Source organism: Episyrphus balteatus, chromosome 3, assembly GCF_945859705.1.
Source record: "Episyrphus balteatus chromosome 3, idEpiBalt1.1, whole genome shotgun sequence".
Taxonomy (NCBI): domain Eukaryota; kingdom Metazoa; phylum Arthropoda; class Insecta; order Diptera; family Syrphidae; genus Episyrphus; species Episyrphus balteatus.
In genome coordinates, this window is record NC_079136.1 from 112353339 (window position 1) to 112377714 (window position 24376).

At 30.8% G+C, this 24376-nt stretch overlaps 1 protein-coding gene across 4 annotated transcripts in view; it reads left to right on the forward strand.

Annotated features, from left to right (window-relative positions):
- The first annotated feature begins 1842 nt into the window (after positions 1–1842).
- The window catches only part of LOC129917209 (protein kinase 4), a 37667-nt gene continuing 15133 nt past the window's right edge, over positions 1843–24376 (forward strand). For 2 of the 4 annotated variants that reach the window (XM_055997605.1, XM_055997608.1), the window contains exons 1-10: positions 2702–3051; positions 17311–17910; positions 17986–18099; positions 18176–18337; positions 18477–18563; positions 18644–18862; positions 20372–20510; positions 20570–21071; positions 21137–21552; positions 21635–21802. In XM_055997605.1, coding sequence (XP_055853580.1) covers positions 17803–17910; positions 17986–18099; positions 18176–18337; positions 18477–18563; positions 18644–18862; positions 20372–20510; positions 20570–21071; positions 21137–21552; positions 21635–21802 — 1915 coding nt within the window. In that variant the 5' untranslated portion in view covers positions 2702–3051; positions 17311–17802. Of the gene's footprint in view, positions 1997–2701; positions 3052–17310; positions 17911–17985; positions 18100–18175; positions 18338–18476; positions 18564–18643; positions 18863–20371; positions 20511–20569; positions 21072–21136; positions 21553–21634; positions 21803–24376 lie in introns of those variants that run through there. The other 2 variants (XM_055997606.1, XM_055997607.1) reach the window with 2 other exon arrangements.

Sequence of the window (24376 nt, forward strand, 5' to 3'; positions counted from 1 at the left end):
GTTAAACAAGTCAGAACTTCTATAAGCAGTTAAATTCTAAAGCAAGCTCAATACAAGCTGTATAAAAAGTAGAACTTGCGAGATTTCAATTTACAGAAGCTGTTGTTCTACCCAACTAACATTTCAGCATCGTTAAAGGTGTTACAAAAGCTACATTTCAGCTTCTTTTTAACTTTAGAAAGGTTGTTGGGCATGGAAAAAGGAGAACGTTATACAAGTTTGACCCTCTATAAGGATCTTAAACGAAGCTTTACCGAAGCTCTACCGAAGCTTTGAGATTTGACAGATAGCTCCGGAAGAGCTTGTATAGCTCTTTAATACATGTCTTATCGAAATTAAAAAAAAAAACTACAAAAACAAAAAAGAATTCTTTTTTAACTGGTTTTAAATCATGAATTTTATCTTTTGATCTGATATTATATATAACATTCCATTAGTTTTTAGTATATCTATTAATAATAATTTTAAAAGTATATAATTTTTTTACCACACCCAGGAATCGAACTTCGTATCTGCTTGGTTGTAGTCCATCACTCTACCCACTCGGCCATCCTAGTATATTCATTAATAAAATCAAAAACTTAATCAGTTCAAATAGCAAAAAAATGTCCGAGCTAAATTATTCAATGTCAAAACAAAAAAGTGTCCGAGCTAGATTATTTAATATCAAAACCAAAAATCAAATACAAAACTTGGTAATTTCTGTAAAGCTTTTATAAATTCATTAAACAGGCCTATAAGAAAAACAAGTTTCTTCGTTTAAGTTTCTTTAAGAGTATTTAAACAACTTATTAGAAGTTGTTAAACAAGCCCGAACTTCTATAAGCAGTCAAATTCTGAAGCAAGCTCAATACAAGCTGTATACAAAGTAGATCTTGCGAGATTTCAATTTACAGAAGCTGTTGTGCTAGTTGGGTAGTTGGGAGGGTTCACACTGACTAACTTATCAGCAAATCGAGCTGCTGTTTGGTCCAATCGACCAAATAGGTAATATGTCCCATCGAATCACGAATTCCCAAACATCGTTCTAACCACAAAAATTGTGAGCGATTAACATTGGCTCAAAAAGTGAAAAAGTACAAAAGTGAAAATTACATTACATTAGCCCTGTTCCATTGGAGGTGGTAGTTTACTCGTGAGTAGAAATCTAGTACAACAACTACACATTCCTATCTCCTCGAGTAGAAGATCATGTGCTTTGTATATAAAATCTATAGTACTATCATGAAAAAAAAAACAGCGCCACCAAAATAGTAAGCTAGCGAACGAACTAAGAACTATGTCAAATTTCAAACAGAAATGTATATCTCATCTCCTTACTTCCATTATTGAATTCGATCTAAGCGCCCTCGCGACCACTCAGGTAGCCAACAAACTAAAAAATTTCACTTCATGATAGTACTATAGATTTTATATACAAAGATCATGTGTTAATTCTAGTACTAGATCGACTCATGAGTAAACTACCACCTCCAATGGACCAGGGCTATAGAAAAGTTTTTGAAAAAGAGTATACAAATATATACAAATTCTTCTCTTTCTTAGCTTCATTTTTTAATTTTTTCGGCCTGGAAAATTATCAAAAAAAATTTGAAATTTTCACTATTGTACTTTTTCACTTTTGGGCCAATGTGGTAAGGCCTTAATATCGATGCTATAATTTCTTTCACAAATTATTCTCCAAACAAAACAGCCATCCCTGTAAATAAAATTTCCCCCACATACACACTCCCACTTTCCCATAATACAAATTAAACCCACAATAATAAAACAAAATATCCACAATTTCGAACCCGATTTTAACCGGAAATCTACATCTTTAACACTATACCGATACCCCAACATCAATCAGTCAAAAGAGTGTCTTGTATACTTCTTGCAACATCTCTCGCTCTCTGTAAAAATATTTGTAACTTTCAATTTTACATATTTAAAATAAAAAAAAAAAAATATTTTAGAAAATCAATTCGAAAATTTTGTCTGTTTACAAAAAGAGGTAAACTTTCTTTGATATAAAATCTTATTCATTTGATAACACACTGTATCCCAACAATCTAAAATGTCCTCCAAAAGTGCAAAATGAAAATAATAAATGGAAAGAAAAAAAACCAACAATTTTATTGATTTCAACGAAGAAAATCTCTTTTTTTTATTCATATTTTGTTCGAGATTTTTTTTGTCTTTCTTTTTTGATTCTGTAATAATTATGTGGAAGTGCAACAAGGACAAGTGAATGTAATGAAAGGGATGGCAGTTATTTTATTTTTCTACTGTGTGATGATGTTTCTTTGTTTCGTGAAGTAAAAAAAAAAAGTGGCATAGATCTTTCTCGTTCATTCTGCAATTTGAGAGAATGAAAAGGATATTTTGCATGATTTTGATGTACCAAACCAACTGTCCTACTTACTCGGTGTTTTTAAAAATTTCCTAGAAAAGGGAGAAAACATTGTTTTGTTTTTAATGTCTTCTCCACTTCTCGTTTTAACACAACGTCTCGTCCAATTTCCTGTTTTACCTTTCGTTAATTTCAGAGTGAACCAAGGAGAAAAAAAAGAATTTGAAATTCAAAAAAAAAAACTGAATATTTTCGAATAAAAAACAAATCGTAAGTTATAAAATGCTCTAGTTTTACAGTTGCATTATTGATGCCATTTTTTATTTCAAATAGGCTATGTAAAAATAGAAGAAAAAAAATTCCCACTTAAGTGACGTTTACATTGCAGTGTTTATATGGAGGAAGTAGAACAGCAATACTTCCCTTTGACAATTCGTCAAGTGTTAAAGTAGTACAAGTAAATTCGATTTTTTTCGAATTCCTCTTCGAACACAAAAGATAATCAATGAAAAAAGAGACACTAAAATAAAATGCGACAAATATAGTTGATTTTTCTTTTCTTTTTTTTGGTATGAAGAAAGGGATATTTTTTTTTCTAATCAAAACTAAGCAGTAGTTTTTTTCGTCGAAGAGCAATCGCAGCAGCAATCATTTCAATAAAAAGTTTTAAATAATTTTTTCTCCCCCACAATCAATCTATAACAGTAAATAAATAGGTAATTTATATATATTCATTCAACTATTTTGTGATTAATATGAATTTTAGTGGAATTTATATGAAATAAGAGTGAAAATTTGACGTTTTTGTTTTCGAAAAAATTGGGGAAAAAAGTGCGAAATAAAATTTTTTGAAGATTAATCAGCAGCAACATACGGATGATGATAGAGAAAGGACAGGAGAGGGGGTGCTGCCTGCCACCGCACTGTGTGAACTCTCTGAATGGGTTATGTATAAAATTTTCTTGGAATTACAAAATTTTTTATATATATTTTCCCCAATTTTTTCACTTTGAAATTGAAATTGCAACTAATTTTATTTTCAAATTTGTTGAATTCTATCAAATTAATTTGTTACAAACTCATTCTAATTTGAATGGGAATTTTGATTGAATTGAAAATTTTTTTCTGGACGGTTGCTGAGGTGGCCAATGCACCTTGTCTGGGAAATTTCGTATTGGAATTATTTCTTTTTTTTTTTCTATTCATCTGATTCACTTGATTTTGTGCTAAATAAAATATTTGTTTCTCTCTTCACCTGTACGAAATAATATAAACAACGACAATCCCCAGCAATACAAAGACAAGGGGCAAGAAAAAAAAAAAAAAATATAAATTTCTTTTATTTTTTTTGAGAAGACAAAAATATACCGTTTTTCCTATGATTTTTCTCACGCATTCTATTTTTAACAATAAATTAAATTTATTCGTGTCGTGTTTGTCGAATAAAAGGAGAGACTTTTCATAACTTTGAGGTGTTTTTAGTCGAAGTGTGAAACACTTGTTTCATTTTCTTATTTTATTCAAGTCCTGGTTTTTTGTTGTTGTTGTTTTAAATAAAAACACAAAAGAATGATAAAACCTTTAAAAAAATCTTCTTGGTCAAACAAAGAAGAAAAATAAAAAAATGAAGGAAAAAAAAGCAAATTGACAAGTAATAAAATGTTGAAGAAGACGTGTGTGAGTTGGGCTAAGCTAGAGAAACGAGCTGAATTATCTTCTGTCAGCTAGAGAGCAATCATGGCCGCTGAGTTTTTCTTTTATTTTTTTTTTTTTTTTACAAAAAAAAAATATATTTAATGAATATAGTTCATTTACACTTGTAATATATAAAATTTTATTGTTTACGTAGCTGCTGACATCTAATTGATGAACTACTTTATCTATTTAATTTGAGTTTGGGGAACTTAATTGATTTGTGATTATTATTTAATAGGTATATGGATTATGATAATCCGGTTATGACGCAGGTTGTTGTTGGAAATTGAGTTGAAACTAAAACACAAGTAGATATGTTTTTTTTTTGTTGTCGTGGGAAGAATATTTTGAATTTTTTTTTTATTTCTCCTACTGCAATTTTTGTTCCTCCTGTTTTTTTTTATTTTTTTTTTGAGCCAAGTGGTTGACTTTCATTTAAATAATATTACATCATTGATTTTTTTGTTATATTAAAAATATACAAATAAATACTGCACACAAGACATTCTACTCGTGATTGTGTTTTTTTTTTTTTTTTTTGGAATGGTAGATGGATGGGTATGGGTACCCTAGGTTGATTTTTAAGGTGAAAGTTGTTTTTTGTTTTGATACTAGGTGATTTTTTTGTTTTAATATTCTTTGTTTTCTTTTATTTCTGCAAATAGTTTAATTCATTGGTTATAATATAGCAACATATTGAAAGTATCTACCTAGCATATTGAGGTAGACTGATGCTTATAAACTTCCTTGTTATAACACCTCGAATCACGAATTACCAATCTCAAAACAATCCAAAGACTTCTCATTCAACTTCTTGAAAGTCCATGCATCCCTATCATATAGCTGGATTGGGATGATAAGAGTCTTGTACGGAAACACTTAACTTTTTCGATGGAGTAATTCAATTTTCTTCTGAAGCTAATAAATGGGGGGTAAACAAAACTTCTATTGATATTAGCTCTAGTGTTGTTGTCTGTATTTAAATCAAAGCCTTTATAGAATAAGTCATTCACTACCTTGAAGTTATGGGTATACAATACATAGTAAACGGCTGAACGGCTAGACTGATGTTTTAACTGATGAAGGAGAATATCCTAAAAAAGCCAGCATCGATTAAAATGAGATTTATATGCCTTGAAAGGAAATGAAATGTTTCTCAACTTTTGAAGTGTTTTATTCATGCAAAATATTTACAGGGAATACAGATTATCTTGGTTTTAGTACATTGAGATCCAGCGTCGAAAAAATACTCTTAAATCATATGCCATAAGCCTTGATTTTTTTAATGACGTTTTTTTTCTTGTTTTAAAACAAAATACATATGATAAACTTAGGGCCCACAGCATTTATATGAATCTGGATGATAACAAAATGATTGTCATGTCAGATAGGTCTTTGATTTGGACGTATAAAATGTAAAATTCTTGTGCACCTAGCCTGCTAATTCCAAAACAATGCATTAACAATGCAGTTTTTCAAATTATTCATCGTTATCTCCCAACTAAATCGGTTAAGCCGTCCTTTATTTATATGTAAATAGTACATTTGTAACAAGTATGACTTACGGTTGTTTTCTTTTGTTATCATTTTTGTTATATTTATTGTTTTAATTTTATTTCTATTTTGCGGTCAATAAGGATCTTAAAAACAAAAAAATAAAAACTTGACTCACTTTTAAATATGTATATAGATTTGAAGGGTCCAGAGGAAAAATAGCACAAGTCCATTCCAACACATTCCGAGAAAAATGCATTTTAAAATTTTGTTCTTCATACAGCTTAGTACTTAGGCACGTCACTTATTTATTTTCTTAGCACGGCTTAAATTTGTTTTCTAAAAGTAAGGACGCTATTAAATTGTGCTCAGTAAATACTAAAAGACCTTATCATTAGTTAATTTTTGACAAAAAGTGGATATGTGCCGTTTTTTCTCTGTACCCTTCATCTATAAAAAATATCAAATAATAGTCGGAAAATAAACGAAAGCCCTAATACATAATAAGAAATAGCAGCTGGAAAAGACATAATGTGGTACAAATACAAAGATGGAGAAACATAGGCTTAGGTTCCACATTTTCTTATCAACTGATAGTTGGGGTTGGGACTATGGAAGGAAACATTAGTTTGTAGAACCAAACAAGAGCCTTATGTAACTAAACTCTGGTGTAATAAGCTTTAAGTAAGATGTGACCTAGTGGGTGGCCTGTGTACCTTTATTTCTATGGAAGCAACATGATCCGAAATTAAGAGGAAACGAAAAGAACCAAATCTTGGAACTTTACTCCTAAGTAAGACGGAAAATTATAATTTGGATTGTGGGAAGGTGACTCGTTATTCCTGAACATGTGAACAAAGAATAATGTACTGGTCCTGCGCATTATTGCTAATATTAACACTTAAACTAAACAATAATAGTTATAATTTAATCACCCACTGTAGCCACCAATTTATCATCTCCCTTGGTAAGCTATTAAAACCGTCGGTTTTCTAAGTCTGTTAATTAAACATGGTTGGCCCATAAATTCCATTGTGATTGAGCATTTCACTTATTTCATTATTTCCATTTTTTCACGATTGATATCAATTTCAAATACTCAAACAAATTAGTTAACATAATATAATGATAAGGCTGAGAAATCTGATTCGGAAATCAGATTCAGATCAAGACTTGATAGCTTAATTTCATTTCTAAGAACTTACGCTTATTTGAGGAGACCAATAAGAAAGGACTAGCAATCCACTATGCACACGATACCGAAAGCCAATCGAAAGTTGTTTTCTTTGCGCTTGCATGGGTTCCTACTTTTCTTATTTACAGATTTGTTTTTTATTTTCGTGTCTTAAAATAATTCTTATGAGATTGTCAAATTCAAATTTTGTATTATTTTTTAAATTTTTACAAAATTTCTTTCAAAATTGATTTTAAAAATGTTCTTGTATCAATGCTTACATAAAAAGCTTTAATATTCTAAGATCTAAGCAACCTTTTCCATAAGAGCAAGTATGTGCAACCCTTTTTTGCATATTATTTAAATTTATTTCATTACATATAATGACTGTATAAGTGTATAATTTGTAATTTTAACCTTCCTTCTATCGCACGGGAAGATATTATTAGAAATCCTACTTTTTAGGATTTTTTTTATTTAAAAGCAATGTCTATAATACAAATACATTTTATTAATTTCATAGCAAGTTCTTTAGTATCCTCACAAAGTTTATTGTTGAGATCGTGTACGAAAAATATTGCGAAGCAATACTTCTTTAAAATTCAGTTGCATGTTTTCTAATAATTATACTAGCACTTGTGTATTTCCAAGATACTCAATTAAGAAGTCATTGATTATATTTTTCGTTATATGTCTACTCCTGATTGTGTATGTTGTATATAAATGATGTAGTCTCTATAAAAAACTGTGCACTTTTGTTTTTAATATATCATCATCGTTGTAGTCCACACCGGCCGGTATGACGATTCAATACTATTTTTTAATTCAGAATTAATAATACATTATTATAATGCATTTAATATGTTTGATTTGTATGTATGTTCGTTTGCACAGAGCACATGCCACTATTAAATTCAGTTCAAATTAGAAGGTCGAAATAAATTTTTAACTTTTACTTAATTCCGTTATGTTATGTAATTCTATGTTAATTGTACCATAATCCAAATTAATTTGAAGCGTGAATGCCGAATAATGTTCGGGCTTATAGAGTTGTAAAATCTACAATTAATAATTTAATTTTTTTTGTTCTGGGTTCTACCCCGTAAAGTTTTTACAGAACTGGACATAATGTAGAACGATATAGGCATCTACTTGTCAATTTTCTTTGCTAAATCGTGTTTATCTGTCCTGCCTGAGTATGATATCTTAGATCTGTTTCTGATAAATATTGCAGTATATTGGGTCTATGCAAAATTTTAATATCATTTGTTACATTTAGATACATTGGCATCGCGTTGCACAGAGGGAAAGACATGGTTGAAAATTGTCTAATGTTATCGGAAAGGTGTCCTCAGTTAAGCTGGCGTCGACCCTTGGGCTCGAACCCACGATGCTGGCTCTGCAGTCAACTACCTATTCCACTCTACCACGGCTACCTACATATCATTTGTTGCCCCGTTAAAATTAAAGGGTGAACCTTGGTGGGCTATTTAACCCTCTGTAGGCACACCTCTTTTTTGTGACGTGATAGGCACACGGGTGCGAATTTGGTTCATACTTTTATATGTCACTACAACTTTTTTCGGTCTCTATAAAATAGAGAATCATATATGAAATTGATGTAGAATATTCCGAGGAATTCGAATATTGTATTCACAATTCCGAAAAAAACAATTTTTACCCTAATAAAGAGACTTTTTTGTGACCACTTTTTTTGAAAAATCGTAATTTTTTTAATTTTTGTCCTGCCAAATTGGCACCCGTGTGCCGACAAAGGGTTAATTATCACGTTTTCTGCTCTCCATTTTACAATAGTTCCCATAACAGAATTTTATATTAGGTCAGAAGGGGTGATGAGTGGGCACTTCAGCTCGTCCAAATTGGTTTCACTGTATCTTTCAAGATAAATGATAAAAATGGGATCGGGTCAAAATTCTGGCTTCAAAATTCTGCTTTTCAAAATTCTGCCTTTTTAGCGAAAATTCTGTTTTTCAAAATTCTGTTTTTTTTTCTACTCTGTTTTTCAAAATACTGCTTTTTAAAATTCTGCCAGCATTATATTTGAACAAAAAAATTCTGCCAATTCTGTTTTTTTTTATAGCATATGCACTGGCTAAAGAAAAATACATCTCATTGATGTAATTCAACATTGGTACTTTCCTAATTTTTTTTATTTAAGTGTCGCAAATATTTTTTGAATTCCATATACTGACTTTCTTTCAAATAAAATATGTAAACTAATTGGAACCGATGTTGTTTGACACAAAATATTGCTTTTCTTATTCAAATTTTTGAACATTCATCTTTATTTGATAAGTTAATAAATTTTTAATTATTTTCGGAAATGTTTTATATTAAACCTTTTCTTAAAATTTTCAAATTTAATCATTCATGAAACAAAAATTACCTAATACGCATTTAAAAAATGACAAATTTTCAAAAAGATGATTTTTTTGCAGAATTTTGAAAAGCAGAATTATGAAAAGCAGAATTTTGAAAAACAGAATTTTGAAAAACAGAATTTTGAAAAACAGAATTTTGAAAAGCAGAATTTTGATAGCAGAATTTTGTAAAGCAGAATTTTGAAAGCAGAATTTTGATAAAAGAATTTTGACCCCGGCAGAATTTCGACCCCAACCCGTTAAAAATATATAAACGATTTGAAAATGATAGATACTTACTTGCCTTTGAATCATTCTGAAATTTGAATTATTTTTAGGAATCAGCGAAAATTTTGAATATACCATACAAAATCACTAGTTAGGCAACTCTACCCCATATATTTTCAGTCCAAAATACTTCTGTAAAATACTTTTATCAAAATGCATTTGTAACACAACAATAGAAAAATGCGTCATCTTTCCGTTTCCGATTACAAAACATAAAATTGGTAGTCGGCAATTATTATTTATCTCACAAAATAAATAAAACGAAAGCATGCTTTTTAAATAAATGCGCATAAACGAATTGATTGAGTTGTCTAGTTGTCTACACAAGTCTATAACGTCTCAAGAGCAAACAACTCTTACAATAACAATATGGTTTCGTTATCGCTTTCGAAAGTTGAAATGACTTTCTTATCGCTTTTAATGTGTACAGTGTACATACCTATTTTCGATGATACAAATGATTTTCTTGACCGGTAATTAGTTTTGAACAAGTGTAACTGTAAAAATTAACCTTTTCTCTGATCAAAACACACACTTTTGCAGCCGATTACCTTTTGCAAACTTGCTATCCACAAAAATGATATAATCTCTAAATCGTTTTCTTTAATTGATTAAATCAAATTAATCAGTAAAGAATATTTTTTACATTGTATTGCATTGTAATATTGCTACAGAGAGATTTCTATATCTTATATGCGTCTTGAATCAATTTCTATATTTTTATTTACTTACAATTGACAAGGTGATAAAATTTATTGCGCAACAAACCCCTAAGTTGTGGGCGAATCGAATACAGCGGGAATGGCGAAAAGATATTATAAAGCGACAGCGAGTTACTCAAATGCAAACAGTAAAAGCTAAATTAATTATTAAAATACTTGTATCTGAGAAATAAATTATCTAACATTTTTTATAGTTTATGCATGCTTAGAGCAACTTTAGTGTAAACAAATGAATGCGATGCTTTCATATTAACATTTTTGATAAAATAACACACAAATAAAAACAAACGACCATGAATGGAAGTTGAAACATATATTTTTACGATACGGAATTTTGGTGGTGTTGTTATTGTTTTTAACTTTTTTTGTTTATATTTATATGGGTTACGAAAAATGTGCAGGTTGCATATTCAATATGGTTCATATCAAGGTCACAGCTGATAATTTTCGGATTTAATAAAATTTTTTATCTCAACTTGAAAGATGTGTTTGATTTTTTTTTTGCAGAATTAGTGTCAGGAAATGTCGACTGATATAATGTTTTACATACATTGATAAAAGAACAAGAACAACAACAATTGACTTAATTTAATTTCCAAACATTCTTAAAATGGTGTTTAACTGTTTGTAAGTTTGAAACCATAGAACAAAAGTTATCTGAATCAAAACAGTTATCATTTTTCAAAGCGCAAATTATTCTCCTCGTAAGAATTTCTGTTTTTTTATTTACTTAATGATTTGATAAAACCAAAAATACTCTAGCGCAACTTAAAATTATTGATAACAATGTTTTGATTGCACCTCACGAAATGGTTTCGTCTGGATTCTCGATAGAGAAAATTTTTAATTAAAACACAAAAATAATTTGTGTAGAAGTTTACCATACTAATATCTTGTTAGTTCGGACGAAAAATTGATATTCATCGATATAACTTAATGACTTAACTAATGAGTTAAGATTTTGGTGGTATAACAATGTACTAATATAGCAACAGTGATCATTAACCAATATTGCAGAACATTTGACATACAAAAATTAGGAAACAGCAAATTACCCTACTTAGAGACGGTTAATATGCTTTCCAGTTTTTCAGTTATGATTCAAATTAAAACTTTATAAGGGTAGTTCAATCACGAGACTATTCCAAACCCGATTAAAGAGTGACCAATTCCTAGGAAACCACTGTTTCCCACAGCATTCTTGGACACATGTCTCTTGTAAACCGAAGCGTTTTTATGAAGATTCGGCACAGTTCCGTACTATTGTCTTATATTTTTTCCACAAATTTCTTTGAAGAGATCCGATTCATTGTTTCGAGTTTTATAAAAAAGAGCTCTTTTATGAAGGAGAAGAGTTTTTTTTTTTTAAATTAGGTACAGAAAATGAATGAATGACATATCCATCCATTGTTTAATTTTTATCACTTAAAGCCTGGTACGCTGCTCGCGCTAAATTTTATCTGAGATAAAATTCCCATACAAGTTATCGATAACTTGTATGGGATCCATTTTATCTCGGCTAAAAATTTTCGATAATTTGTATGGGAGCTAAAATTTAGCGCGAGCAGCGTACCAGGCTTAAGCAAAAACAATTAGTTTTTGAAAATAAAAACGACATCGATTGCAACAATATTTTTTGCAATAATACGTTAAATCAGTAACGTCATTCCAATAAGTGCTTCTTTAGAAAATTATTTTGTGTAGGTGTACTAATAAATCCCAAATCAAGCTGGAAGTTACTATTTATCGTCATATCATTTAGACAGACGACGTTTGAAGGATTAATCTAAAATAATACCGATGATGCGGTACGACTGTTATCAGTTTTAAACATAAAAAATACAACTTTTACTCACAAACAATAGTTACACTTGTGTGTACCTGTGGATCTTGTATAATTGTTTGAACTTTTATAACAATTTTATTTGTCTAACGACCTTGATGTACTTGAGAAGGTTTTGTGATTCGTTTTTAATCAGAATATACAATTAAATAACAGCTTTGAATGTGTCTCCTAGCGTGTGAATTAGAAGTTCGTTATCAAAAGTGGAATATAAACCTAGACATAGAAAATATGTGCATTCTATTTTGTTGTATTTTTTTTTTGTATTTTTCTTGCAACTTTACAAGTGAAAAATAAACTCAGAAGATACACAAACAAGTCTTCAAGTCGTTGACCTAATTGTTGTTTAGTTGTTTTATTGTGTAGTTTTTTGCTGCTTGATTTCTGTATGCAATCTGGATTGGTGTTACCAACATACATATGTATATGAAATAGAATGATGCAAAAATAAAATTAAAATTAAATTTAAAGTGAATAATAAACTAGTTAAAACTTTGTATTTATTGATTGCTTCATCAATGGAAATATTTTAAACTTGAACTTAATATTAATTTCTCATCACCTTCAATTTATTGTGGTTGGTTCAACAATTCGTCGGCGTAAAGCAAAATTGTTCTAAAATGAGTTAATAATGCAGTATTACTAATTTGAAGGTGCTCTTTCCGAATTTGAAAACTGTTTTTGTCAAAAAAATTTCATTCGGATAATATAATTTATTGTGATATAGAACAATAAAAACAGGCAAATAGCCTTTTGAAAACGAGCCCCATCATATTTTGTTCTTAGTCCATTTTTTATTTGAGGAAAAAACGTAGTTGTATAGGAATTGTTCTATGTCCAATTTTGGGTTTTTAGTTTTAAAAAAATATTTAAAAATAGTATGTACCTACTAATGAGGTAAACTTGTATATTTTATTCAAGAGAAAAGAACAAAATTTATAAAAAACATAACTTGAATGGCAAACGAGCAGAAAATTGTCGCTTTAAACCAATTTGAAAATTAAAAATCGTCCTCTGTAAAATTTGCTTTTTGTGACTTAGAATAATTTTGCTTTACGGCGACGAATTCTAAGGTAAAGCTTATATTTTACTGCTTCTTGATGGAATAAAATTTTTGTTTGAGTAAAAAAGTTTTATTTGTCAAATTTCGATTTAACTATTGTTTGAATTATAACCAATACACACTGCACGCAATTTATTTTGTTAAAATAAAACAGAGTACATTTTTAATAGTTTAGGCCTGGTACGCAGATCGAGTTAAATTTTAGCCGAGATATGTTAACCCATACAAATTATTGATAATTTGTATGGGATGAATTTTAGGTCGGGAAAAAATGGTATTTAAAACCTGTAGTAACCGTTGTAGTTTGACTTGAAAATCAAACAAATCATGTTTAATTTTTTTTTATTTTTATACATTTCAGAAAACATATTCAAATTGAATTTCAATACAAAAATAAATAAAAATAGCTACCGATTTTGTGCAATAAGTGAAAAAAATTTCACTATCAAAAAATGCGAACTGCTTCTCTTTTAGTACTGCATGTGCCAAAAAAAATAAAAAAAATAAAACATGAAGTAAGGTGAAAAGCATACTAACGGGATATGCAAAAAAGAAATCCGTCAGATTTCATGGAAAAATCATAATTTTTTTTGAAAAGGTGGCTAGATAACTAACCACCAAGACTGAAAGAGTTAAGCAAATAATAAGGTAACGTTCTAACAACATACAAAGAAAATCCACCAGAAATCATTATATTTACTCATCTATGCTTTAGGATTTCAGTCAAAATTTTGAATCCGAAAGCAAGCGACAATTCCATCATTTTGAGTGATGCATTTGTACACATTGATTGATATTTTTTGGTAACCATGACTATTAAGTGTTTAGGAAATACCTTTTATCTAGCATTATCTTTTGACAAAGTTGAAATTTTTTACGATTTTTGACCAATTGAAAGGGATTGATAAAATAGTGTCCGTTTCGGGTGATTCAAAAAATTCAATCAAAACTCAATCAAACTTCAAATTATTTTTTTTTACACGAAACTAAATCACTCACTCAATGCAAACAGTCACACTGATTGCTATGTGGATGCAGCTTATTTTGTGCAAAATTATAAGGCTGAATCTTAGTTGCTTCTTGGAATATTGTTCTCGTTTTCTTTTGTTTTCTTTTTATTTTATATCTAGTCTCTCTAAGTTTTTCCTCATTCCTCTTTAGTGTTGTTGTTTATTTGCTTTTATTTTTTTTTTTCTCTTGTGTTTTGCATTCCGAAAGAAGGCTGAAATTGTTTTTAATTCCATGTAATGATTATGTTTTGTTTATTATCTTTTTGATGAAAATTGTATGTACAAACATACAGGGTGTCCCACAGTCACCGCCCCAAATGAAAACCATGGATTCCTGGGGTCATTTTAAGTCGAAAAACTTAAGTGGTAATTTTCTCGTTTTCGTCCCGTTTTCGAGTTACCACGGTTTTTATGATTTTTGCTCTCTTGTCCTTTAACTGGCCTTATCTTTGCCAAACTACCTTTGATTTGAAAGATTTTTTTTACAACCAATCAAGAATTTATTATAGTTTAAGTTAGTCTCAAAACTTTTTTTTCTGCGGACAACCGTTTATCCACAATTTTGCATCGAACACAATTTTCTTCGTTTTTTAAGTTGTTTTTTACACTTTCATATCATTTAAGTCAAAAAAACACGTTAATGAGTATTGTTTTTTTGTGCTTTCTATTAAAGCCCAGTTAATTTTCATAAAAAAAATAAGTTTCATTTCATAAAAAAGGCTACTGAAAGTAATTAAAAAAAATAAACAAACTGAGTGAATTAAAAAAAAAAAATAATTTTTAAATAAAAAATTAATTTAAATGAATTAAAAACTTTTTCTGAGCTATTGTAGTTAAGAAAAGAACAAATAGATAAAGCTTAGAAAGAGTTTAAATTCATTTAAATTAATTTTGTATTTAAAAATAATTTTTTTTTAATTCACTCAGTTTGTTTATTTTTTTTAATTACTTTCAGTAGCCTTTTTTATGAAATGAAACTTATTTTTTTTATGAAAATTAACTGGGCTTTAATAAAAAGCACAAAAAAACAATACTCATTAACGTGTTTTTTTGACTTAAATGATATGAAAGTGTAAAAAACAACTTAAAAAACGAAGAAAATTGTGTTCGATGCGAAATTGTGGAGAAACGGTTGTCCGCAGAAAAAAAAGTTTTGAGACAAACTTAAACTGTAATAAATTCTTGATTGGTTGTAAAAAAAATCTTTCAAATCAAAGGTAGTTTGGCAAAGATAAGGCCAGTTAAAGGACAAGAGAGCAAAAATCATAAAAACCGTGGTAACTCGAAAACGGGACGAAAACGAGAAAATTACCACTTAAGTTTTTCGACTTAAAATGACCCCAGGAATCCATGGTTTTCATTTGGGGCGGTGACTGTGGGACACCCTGTATATGTATATCTTTAAACTGTATACAGATTAAAGTTTGTGGTAGTACTACTTTTGTGCACCTTTTGTGTTAATCTCTGATCTAGATGCAACACTATTCTCTATCTGTGTGTTGTATTACGTTAACTTTCGAAAATTTTGCATTCCCTGATGAAAAAAAAAATAATAAAACGTAAAAAAGAAGCCAATGTCATCTCTTTGCTGTTGGTTCTTATAAGATGTGGGGCAATGTCTGGAGGGAATTTTATCTGTAGTATTATTTTTAATTTTTTTTGTTGTTTAGTATTTATTTAAAAAAAAAAGAAAAGACTGTCTTTTTTTTTGTCTCATGTTCAGTATTGAATCGAGGGACGGTAAATGCCACTGGGAGGTAAGGAAAAAGAAAGGCCCAGGTTTCTTTTAGATTTATTTTTAGAAATATCTGCAAAGTTGAAAGATTAAACATTTTAACTTCAACCCCGAAGACAAAACCTTGAACTAAGGAGTCTTGGTCTAGAATTTCATTAAGGCTGTTGATGGAAAAAGACAACTAAGGTGATTGATTGACTAGGAATGTGTCTCTAAACGCAACTTGTTTGTTGCATCAGAAGTGCAGTATGTACATTAAACTTGATTAACTTTTGAAATACCTACGTATGTATGTTGTTGTTGGAATAAAAAGAAATTACTCGTATTTTTTTGAGATCTAACAAAGTTTTTAGTTATCATTTTATAGTTATCTGGAGCCTTGCATAGTACTGCAATCCATTGTTTCTATCCCCAGCTGTATCTAATCTCTCATAAGTAACTATGATGTAGTTTTCCATCTTAAATGCACCTTAAATAGCTTGATACATTGTTTTCCACATGTTAAACATCGCGCTGTCTCAGCACTTGGACCCATTCTTGTTTGGTTGGTGTATTTGTGGAGCCCATAAAATTTTCTGTTGAAAAAATATCACCGAAGAATCTTAATATCTCAGTTCTCGAATATGTCGATTGTTATACCAACTAGATATATTTTTTTTGTTTTTCAATCTTAGCACTGCACAAATTTATTGTGGACAAAAGAAACATGAAATGAATGATTTATAATGAAGTGCGTAGACTTCAGAGAACGTCGACGGGCTTTTGGTATGAAATGGTTCCATGTACGTTCCAATATAAGTGTCGTTGCTTTTGTTGCTTTTGTTTGTTCCAAGATTTTAAAACCTGTGTTAAAATATTGAATACTATTACCTTTGCACAGATATTCAACCGTATTCCGAATGAAAACTCACGGGAAATGTGTTCGGGAGAAGGGCTCCCTAGAATATTGTTCCTTTTCCGCCTTGATTTTGTTACCTTCCGTTGATAATGATGAAAAAGCGAAGAGAGCACAATTTTCTTAAGATTTTTGATTCGGAGCCCTTATCCCGAACACATTTCCCCGGGAGTTTACAGAATAGATCTGATTGCGATTTCGCGCTACCGCGGCATCTATTTCCCCCATAATCTTCACTTATGGTGGCCTAATCGTCGGTCAAAAATAAAATAACCGTCAACTTGCCATCAAGCAGAAAATCGGGGACTATTATAAAGAACAAAAGCCCTCAAGACTATTCGTTTCATGTGCTAACGAATTAGAAAATGCACTGCTGACAGTGCACCGTAAGCATTAACAAAAACTTGGATCAACTCTTAACAAAGTGGTGGATCAGTAATTCAAAATATGATATGATGAAAATTTAGAAAAGTGTGTCCAAATCTTCAGCACCGAATTCGTATCGTTGGCCTTTTTCCTGACAAAACCTTAATAGGCTTAAAGACTTGCTTCCATTCCTCCATCTTGGTGGAAGTGGTGGACCTACCTTTTTTCTCGCCCTTGGAGAAAAAATAAAAAAATAAAAATGATATACAATAACTTAATAAATTAATTATTTTTTCTTTATCTTTTCAGCCATTTGTAAAATTAAAAAAACCTTCTTTGTAGAAGATAAAAGTGATTCGCAATACAAACCATCAGCAGCAGCTTGTGTGTTTTAACGTGCATTGGATCTCTTTTTGCCGCCTTATCTTGATTTGCGCCTTCAAAAACAAACTCTTTGGTTTTTTTGTTTGGACGTATCTGTCGTTTAAAACTTCTACTCTATACAACTCATTTCGTCATTTTGATTTACTGCGGAAGAAGCACTAGCAGCGAGTGCTTTTTATTCCAAAGTCTCTTCATAGACGTCGTGTGTGTGTGTGCTTGTTGAAGTAACAATAAACAACAGCAACAAGATATAACAAATTTATCGATTGCAATAACCCTGTTCAAAAAATTGTACGTACGTGTTTCTTGTATAAACTAACAACAAAAACCTCAATTAGTTTAGTTGGGAAATTAATTGACAAATATAAAAGTAGTCTTATACTTTGATATCAAGTACTTGGAATAACAATAACAACTATGAACGGTATGAATAATAGCAGCGATGATGTGGCCGAGTGTCCATTGTGTATGGAACCACTGGAAGTTGATGATTTGAATTTTTATCCGTGCACTTGTGGATATCAGGTAGAAAGAACAAGGACAGATTTTTAATGAATTTCTTTTTTTCTAACCAAAGATATGTATTTTTTTGTATTCTAGATTTGTAGATTCTGCTGGCACAGAATTCGCACGGATGAAAATGAATTGTGTCCAGCATGTCGTAAGGCATATCCGGAGAATCCAGCGGACTTTACTCCTTTGACTCAAGAGGAAGTAAGTAAAAATCTAACAACCTCTGTTTTATGTGTATAACCCAACTGAATTATGTTGTATTGTAATTTTTTCATAGATGGTTGCGCTTAAGTCGCAAAAACGACAACGGGATCAGCAACGAAAGCAAAAAATTACCGAAAATCGTAAGCACTTAGCCAATGTGCGTGTAGTGCAAAAGAATTTGGTATTTGTTGTTGGTCTACCACCCAGACTGGCAGATGCCGATGTAAGTGGAAAAGTGAGAATGAATAATTTCAAATATAAAAAATTAGTTATACAAAAACAACAAAAAATTCAAATAAAAATATAACTATTATTTTTTTGAATTTTTTTGTTATACAAATAACTGATTTTTTATTTTTTAATTTTTTTGATAGATTCTCAAGAGACATGAGTATTTTGGGAAATATGGTAAAATTCATAAAGTTGTGATAAACCCTAGCACGGCGTATGCAGGTGTGCAAGTAAGTTTAAACAAATGTTTTTTTCTTTTTGTTATTTTTCAAATATAAAAAACAAATAAAATTCTGTTATTTTTATTTAGGGACCTTCGGCGTCAGCGTACGTCACGTATGTGCATAACTGTGACGCTCTGAGAGCAATACAAAGTGTTAATAATATATCAATAGATGGCCGACTGATTAAGACTAGCTTAGGTACAACCAAGTATTGTAGTCATTTTATGAAAAATCAGCAATGCCCCAAGGGTGATTGTATGTATTTGCATGAATTGGGCGATCCGGAGGCTAGCTTTACCAAGGAGGTAAGTTGGATTATACTTCTTTTTTAGACATTGCCTACCTAATGAAAATATGAACTTACTCGTAAATATGAAAATATGGTATTTTAATTACGAAGGCCTGAAACAGTTATAGCGATCCAATCAACGAAAATTTTTAAATTCAAATCCTGCGTAGGGGACTCCCGAACTACAGTTTTCAAAATTTTGCAAACATTATTCTCCGTAATTAGTCGTTAAACTGAAAATAAAATCTTAAATATGGGCCGTAATAAAATTCTTAGTTTTGGAACGATTAGCCCAAAATTAAATTTATTGGAAAATGATAAAAACTACGTAGACTTTGCTCCTTCGATGCCAACGATAAATAAAATGGCCAGTTGGATTTAAATGTGAGCGCACAGGAAGGCTGAAAACAGTCGCCATACCGAGAACCATCAAAGAGGTCCATAAAATGGTATTTGACTAAAGGCGTATAAAGTTTCTTAAAATAACTAAAGCTAGAAGGATAAAGGCAGCGCATTTGCTTAGTGCTGATCAAAACAACCTCGCAAAAGAATTTTAAATCAATGTTTGGAGGCTTTAAAGAGGCATCCGATGGATTTTGTGCACTAATTTGTAACCATGGACCATTAGGGCCGTAATTGAATATTTATTGTCTCACTTCCGGGAAGGAATTCTACAGCTGGATAAACGCGAGATCAAGTGTATCTAGCTCCAAAGCGATTAAGTATAAAATTAAATCAGTTTTTTAAATAAAAATCGCTGCCTATCATTGTTAGACTGAGAACTTTTCATCTTGCCCTAGTTATGTTCGTTTACAAATATATTCAAACAACAAGCTAATTTGTATTGCCTGCGGGAGCGGGTGTCAATAAATTATATAATTTTATTGTGTTGGATCTGGTGTTCTTATTGTGGACAAACTGCTAAAGAAGTAAAATCTATTCGATTTACTTATTCATCGAACCAGAATAATTTCCCGGGGTCCTATTCTTAAATAGTATCTACCCAAATGATAAATTTACCGAAGTCATCGAGCGCGTAGTGGCCGAACTATGAGCTAAAAAATTTCCGCGCATAAAAAAGCATCAGTGTTTTTTTCCACAGATCAGAGTCTCATTCGCGTCTAAAGTAAAAAATGTCTTCTGAACTTATCAGCTGAATATTTATATCGGCATCACAAGATGCTTTCCTATTGATTATGGTTTCAAGATATTTGAACATAATTACGATATAATATTTACGTTAAGAGGTCCCTTCACGGAACCTTACGTGATGCCCGAATCATGTATTTCCATTGATCTGTCACCCGCGATTGCTTGTTTCTTGAAGCTCACCTAACACAAACGGGTTTGTCCAACCAGTTTCGTTGATATTTGACAAACGAGTGTTGACTAGTTTTTGCTTGTCGGTCGGTTTGTTTGGTCAAAGGGTTGATTTAATAATAAATCCATTTCTGTTTTCTACTATTTTACTTTAATTATGTACATATTAATAAGTCTAATAAAAATCGTGTGATGTCTTTCTTAGGAAATGCACCAAGGAAAGCACCAGGAGTACGAGAAGAGACTTCACGACCAACTGATAGCCTCTTCTGGACCAAATGGTGTGCCAGGCGAAGGTGGATCGTCTACAGGAGGAAATCCAGGAACAGGAGCGACAACAAATGGTAAATAATTTTCTATAAATTTAACTATTCCATTCATTAAAATTATATGTTATGTGAAGCTATTGGTACTGGAGGTATTCCTGTTAAAGACGCCTGGCCTAGCCTGTCAACGTCGCCAACCAACACTAAAGAGTTAACAAACGGCTCTGGTAGTAGCAGTAGTGGTGGTAAAAAAGAAAAGGGCCGTGGCAAAAAATCAAAAGGAGAAAAAGCAAAGAAAAATAATAACAGTAGCAATCAAATTAGCAACAAAGAACAGCAAACAAATAGTAATTCGACACAGCAACAAATTCATGGTACGACGAAAGATTCTGGTGGTCTGCTAGCAGATGCAACAAAATCTTTGATTAGTGATAATAAAAAAATATCTGATAAATCTTCGCTGCAACAACAACAACATCAACAACAAATGGCAGGAGGAAAAATTCAAAACGACACTAAATCGAATCATCTAAGTGTAGAAGATGAGATGAAATTAATCGAAGACTTCGAAAAAGATAATGGTGAAGAAGATGTTGAGGAGGATGTCAATGGAGACGATGCTTATGCTAGATCAATGAGGTCAGGATAAAATTTACAAATTCAATTTGAATAAAAATCTTAAAATTATTTTTTTGTTTTTTTAGTTCTTCAAGCAGCAATAGCAGCGATCACCGGGTATCACCATTCTTAAGCGAAAGTTTAACTTCTAGTGGCAATAGTTCGCCAGGCAGCTTCCCAGATCATCACACAACCAATACGAATACAGATCAACATTTAGAACAACATATAATTAGCAACAATATTAGCAGTAGTAGCAGCAGCAGTAGCAGTACCAGCAGTGGCAGCAATCAAGACACAAACAGCAAGCTTTCATCGTCATCGTCATCAGCGTCGACACCAACCAGTCCGACTGTTGAATTAAATCAAACAAATGTAGTAGAAACAAATGGCATTGTTTCACCAACACCAACATCAGTGGCCATGTCGTCAACCGCCGCCGCCATGACAGCACAGAAACTAACAAATATTGAAAATAGTAGTAATATAATTGATACAACAGGTTTGTTTAAAAAAAAAAACAATTCAATCAAACTGATCTATATTTTTTTAAATAAAATCGTTTTTTGTTGTTCGTCGTTTAGCTTGTCTCTCGAAATTGAATCTATTTGATGATAATAATAGCTTCTTTTCTTCATCGTCATCGTTTCAACCATTTCTTAAAGGCAAATTGGATACAGATATGCGTAACAGTCAGAGTAATCATCATTTGAGCAGTGCCATCACATCACACCTACCGGATCTACTCAATGGTAAGTGTTGATGAGTTGAAGTTTAAGTGTTTTTGTTTTTTTTTTTAAGATAGAATAAGAGGCCTGTGGTTTGCTTTGAGTAGATGTATTTACATTTTTTTTAAACGGCATCCTGAACATGGACAATCATTTGCTATCATTAAGCCATTAAGAAATACACTTAACTCTCATTGTTTCTTGTTGGCTAAAAATACCAACAAATCATTTATATTAGCTCTAATTCTAAATCTTAAAAGGGGTTTCTTCATTTATAACAATTAAAAGGGGATGTTTCATAAATGTATGTGCTTCAATGTACCAGGCTATTACTAAGCTCTCACAAATACATACATACCTTAGTTTAAAAAAATGGGATGTCCTTGAAATAGTCAAAATTAGTGTGTAAGAACTCAATTGTGTTGTCAATACTATGAAAGCAAACGGTAATGGGTAGTTTTAAACTTTGCCTAAGATTTTAAATGTTCGACAGTGTGGTTAAAATTGACACGAAACATATAATTAATTTTTATAATTCAGTTTTTCGATGTGCAATCTTGTTTTCGTGAAACTCACAATAGGGCTGATGATTATGGCTGGTAAGAAGCACACTTAGAGTATTGAAGCTACATTTGGGGAGAGCCCGCAATGCCAGGTTTTTTTTTTCAAAAATTTAAGAAGTAAAGTTTAAGTACCAAAAAAGTAGTTGGAAATTGCAATTAATTGCTCATATTTTAGTTTCTCATAGAATTTGATCGCAGAATGTTTACATCACTGAAACTTTATTTGGATTCTGCTATCTCAAAAGCAGATTTATTCTGTAACAAAAGCAGTAATCAAAAAACTTTTGTCCAATATCTATGTAAATGGACAACAATACTAAAAAAAAAAGGTTTTTGTTATCGTGTAGGATTTAGAATATAGAGAAATAAGTTCTACTAAATTAGAAATATGGGCAAACACAATTGGGATTCAAAAGCAAATTCTCTTCGTCACAACGACAAAGGATTGAAACAAGAACATTTACTATTACTATTGTTGTATTTTCATGTAAATACGTCTCTAAATTTGGGTAATAGGGGGCATTCTGACCGATGATAACATCATTTGATATACGGTTTTAAAATGTAGCAAACAAAACTTTTATTTAAATTGGAAAAAAAAAACCATACCACCTGAAAGGCAATGAAAAAAAGACCAAAAATAACTTTATTTTCTATTGATAATTTTTAATTACAAAACTTAAATTTACAATCGACCTTATGGGTTACTTCATGGTATTTTCTTTCGACATTTTTTGCCCGAAAAAAACTAAGTTTTGGGAATTGTAGTCAATTGAGAAAAGCAAAACATTTTGAAATGTTAATTTTTATTTTACTTTAATATAAACAGTAGAAACAAAATAAAAAAACAAAGAATACAAAATAAGAACTTCATTCTATATGGGCCTATTTTTTAAGATAAATTCTTCGTATTGTGTATGTAGCACCGGGGGCCCTACCAATAATCAAATTTAACGCTCACTTTAATATTTAATTTAATAATATTTAATTGAATTCTACATATTATATATAGTTAAAGTATTACAAAAAAAAGGCCAATTCTTGGTTAAACTTTATAGTTGAGTTTCCCAACTATATTAAATTTAACTGAGCGTTAGCCTTTAATATCACTTTTTAATTGGTTTTTGGTATGGTGAAATATGTACATATAATTTAATTAAATATCAAAGTGAGATTTATATTTGATTACTGGTAAGGTCCCGGGTCTATATTTATTGCCTGCTATGAAGAAACAATTTTCAGCTTCACAGTTGTTCTCTCTCTTTGAGAAATGGGTTAACTTTAATTATGATAGTTTGAACTTTATTATCGGTAAAGAATTTATAATACTAGCAAAATTTGTATGGGGTATTGGGTATATGTAATGACGTCATTTGTCCGTAGCTAAGGTAAAACTTTTTTGGATTTATGTTTGTGAGCCATCTTGTACTGTCTTAAAAAATTTAAGCCTGATTATGTTCTTTTTTGAGTTACCAATCCAATGGGAAACAAGTAATGATCGTCGCATGTGAATATTTCACACAACACCCTTACCGATTCAAGTTGATACGGGATTTAGTGGGCCAAATAAACTACTGAATCAAAAAAAAAAGAAAACCCTCAACCCTTATATTTATAAGAGACACTTAAAATACAATTTTTTAAAAGATGTTCACATTATATTGTTGAACACAAAATAAAAACATATCACAACAAATGCATTTTCATCCTCATATATGTATATACTTGATGTTTTTCATTGGTTAACTATCTACAGTTTTTTTTTTAATTAAGTATATTTGTTTTTGAAATCTTTGCTAGTTCTTGTTGCTTTTTCTTAGTTTTCTCTTAAACTAACAGACGCAACTACATATTTATATGACTCAACTCAAGTAATTACCTACCTATAGTTCTTTCACAGTTCTTAAATTTTAAACTTAATTGTAGTAAACTTTCAAGTAGATTATTATATATGTGTAATTTCTATCAATATGTGTGTGTTCGTTTGTTTGTTAAAAGAAATGGAAATCAAATTTTACAAAAGAAAAAAAAATCA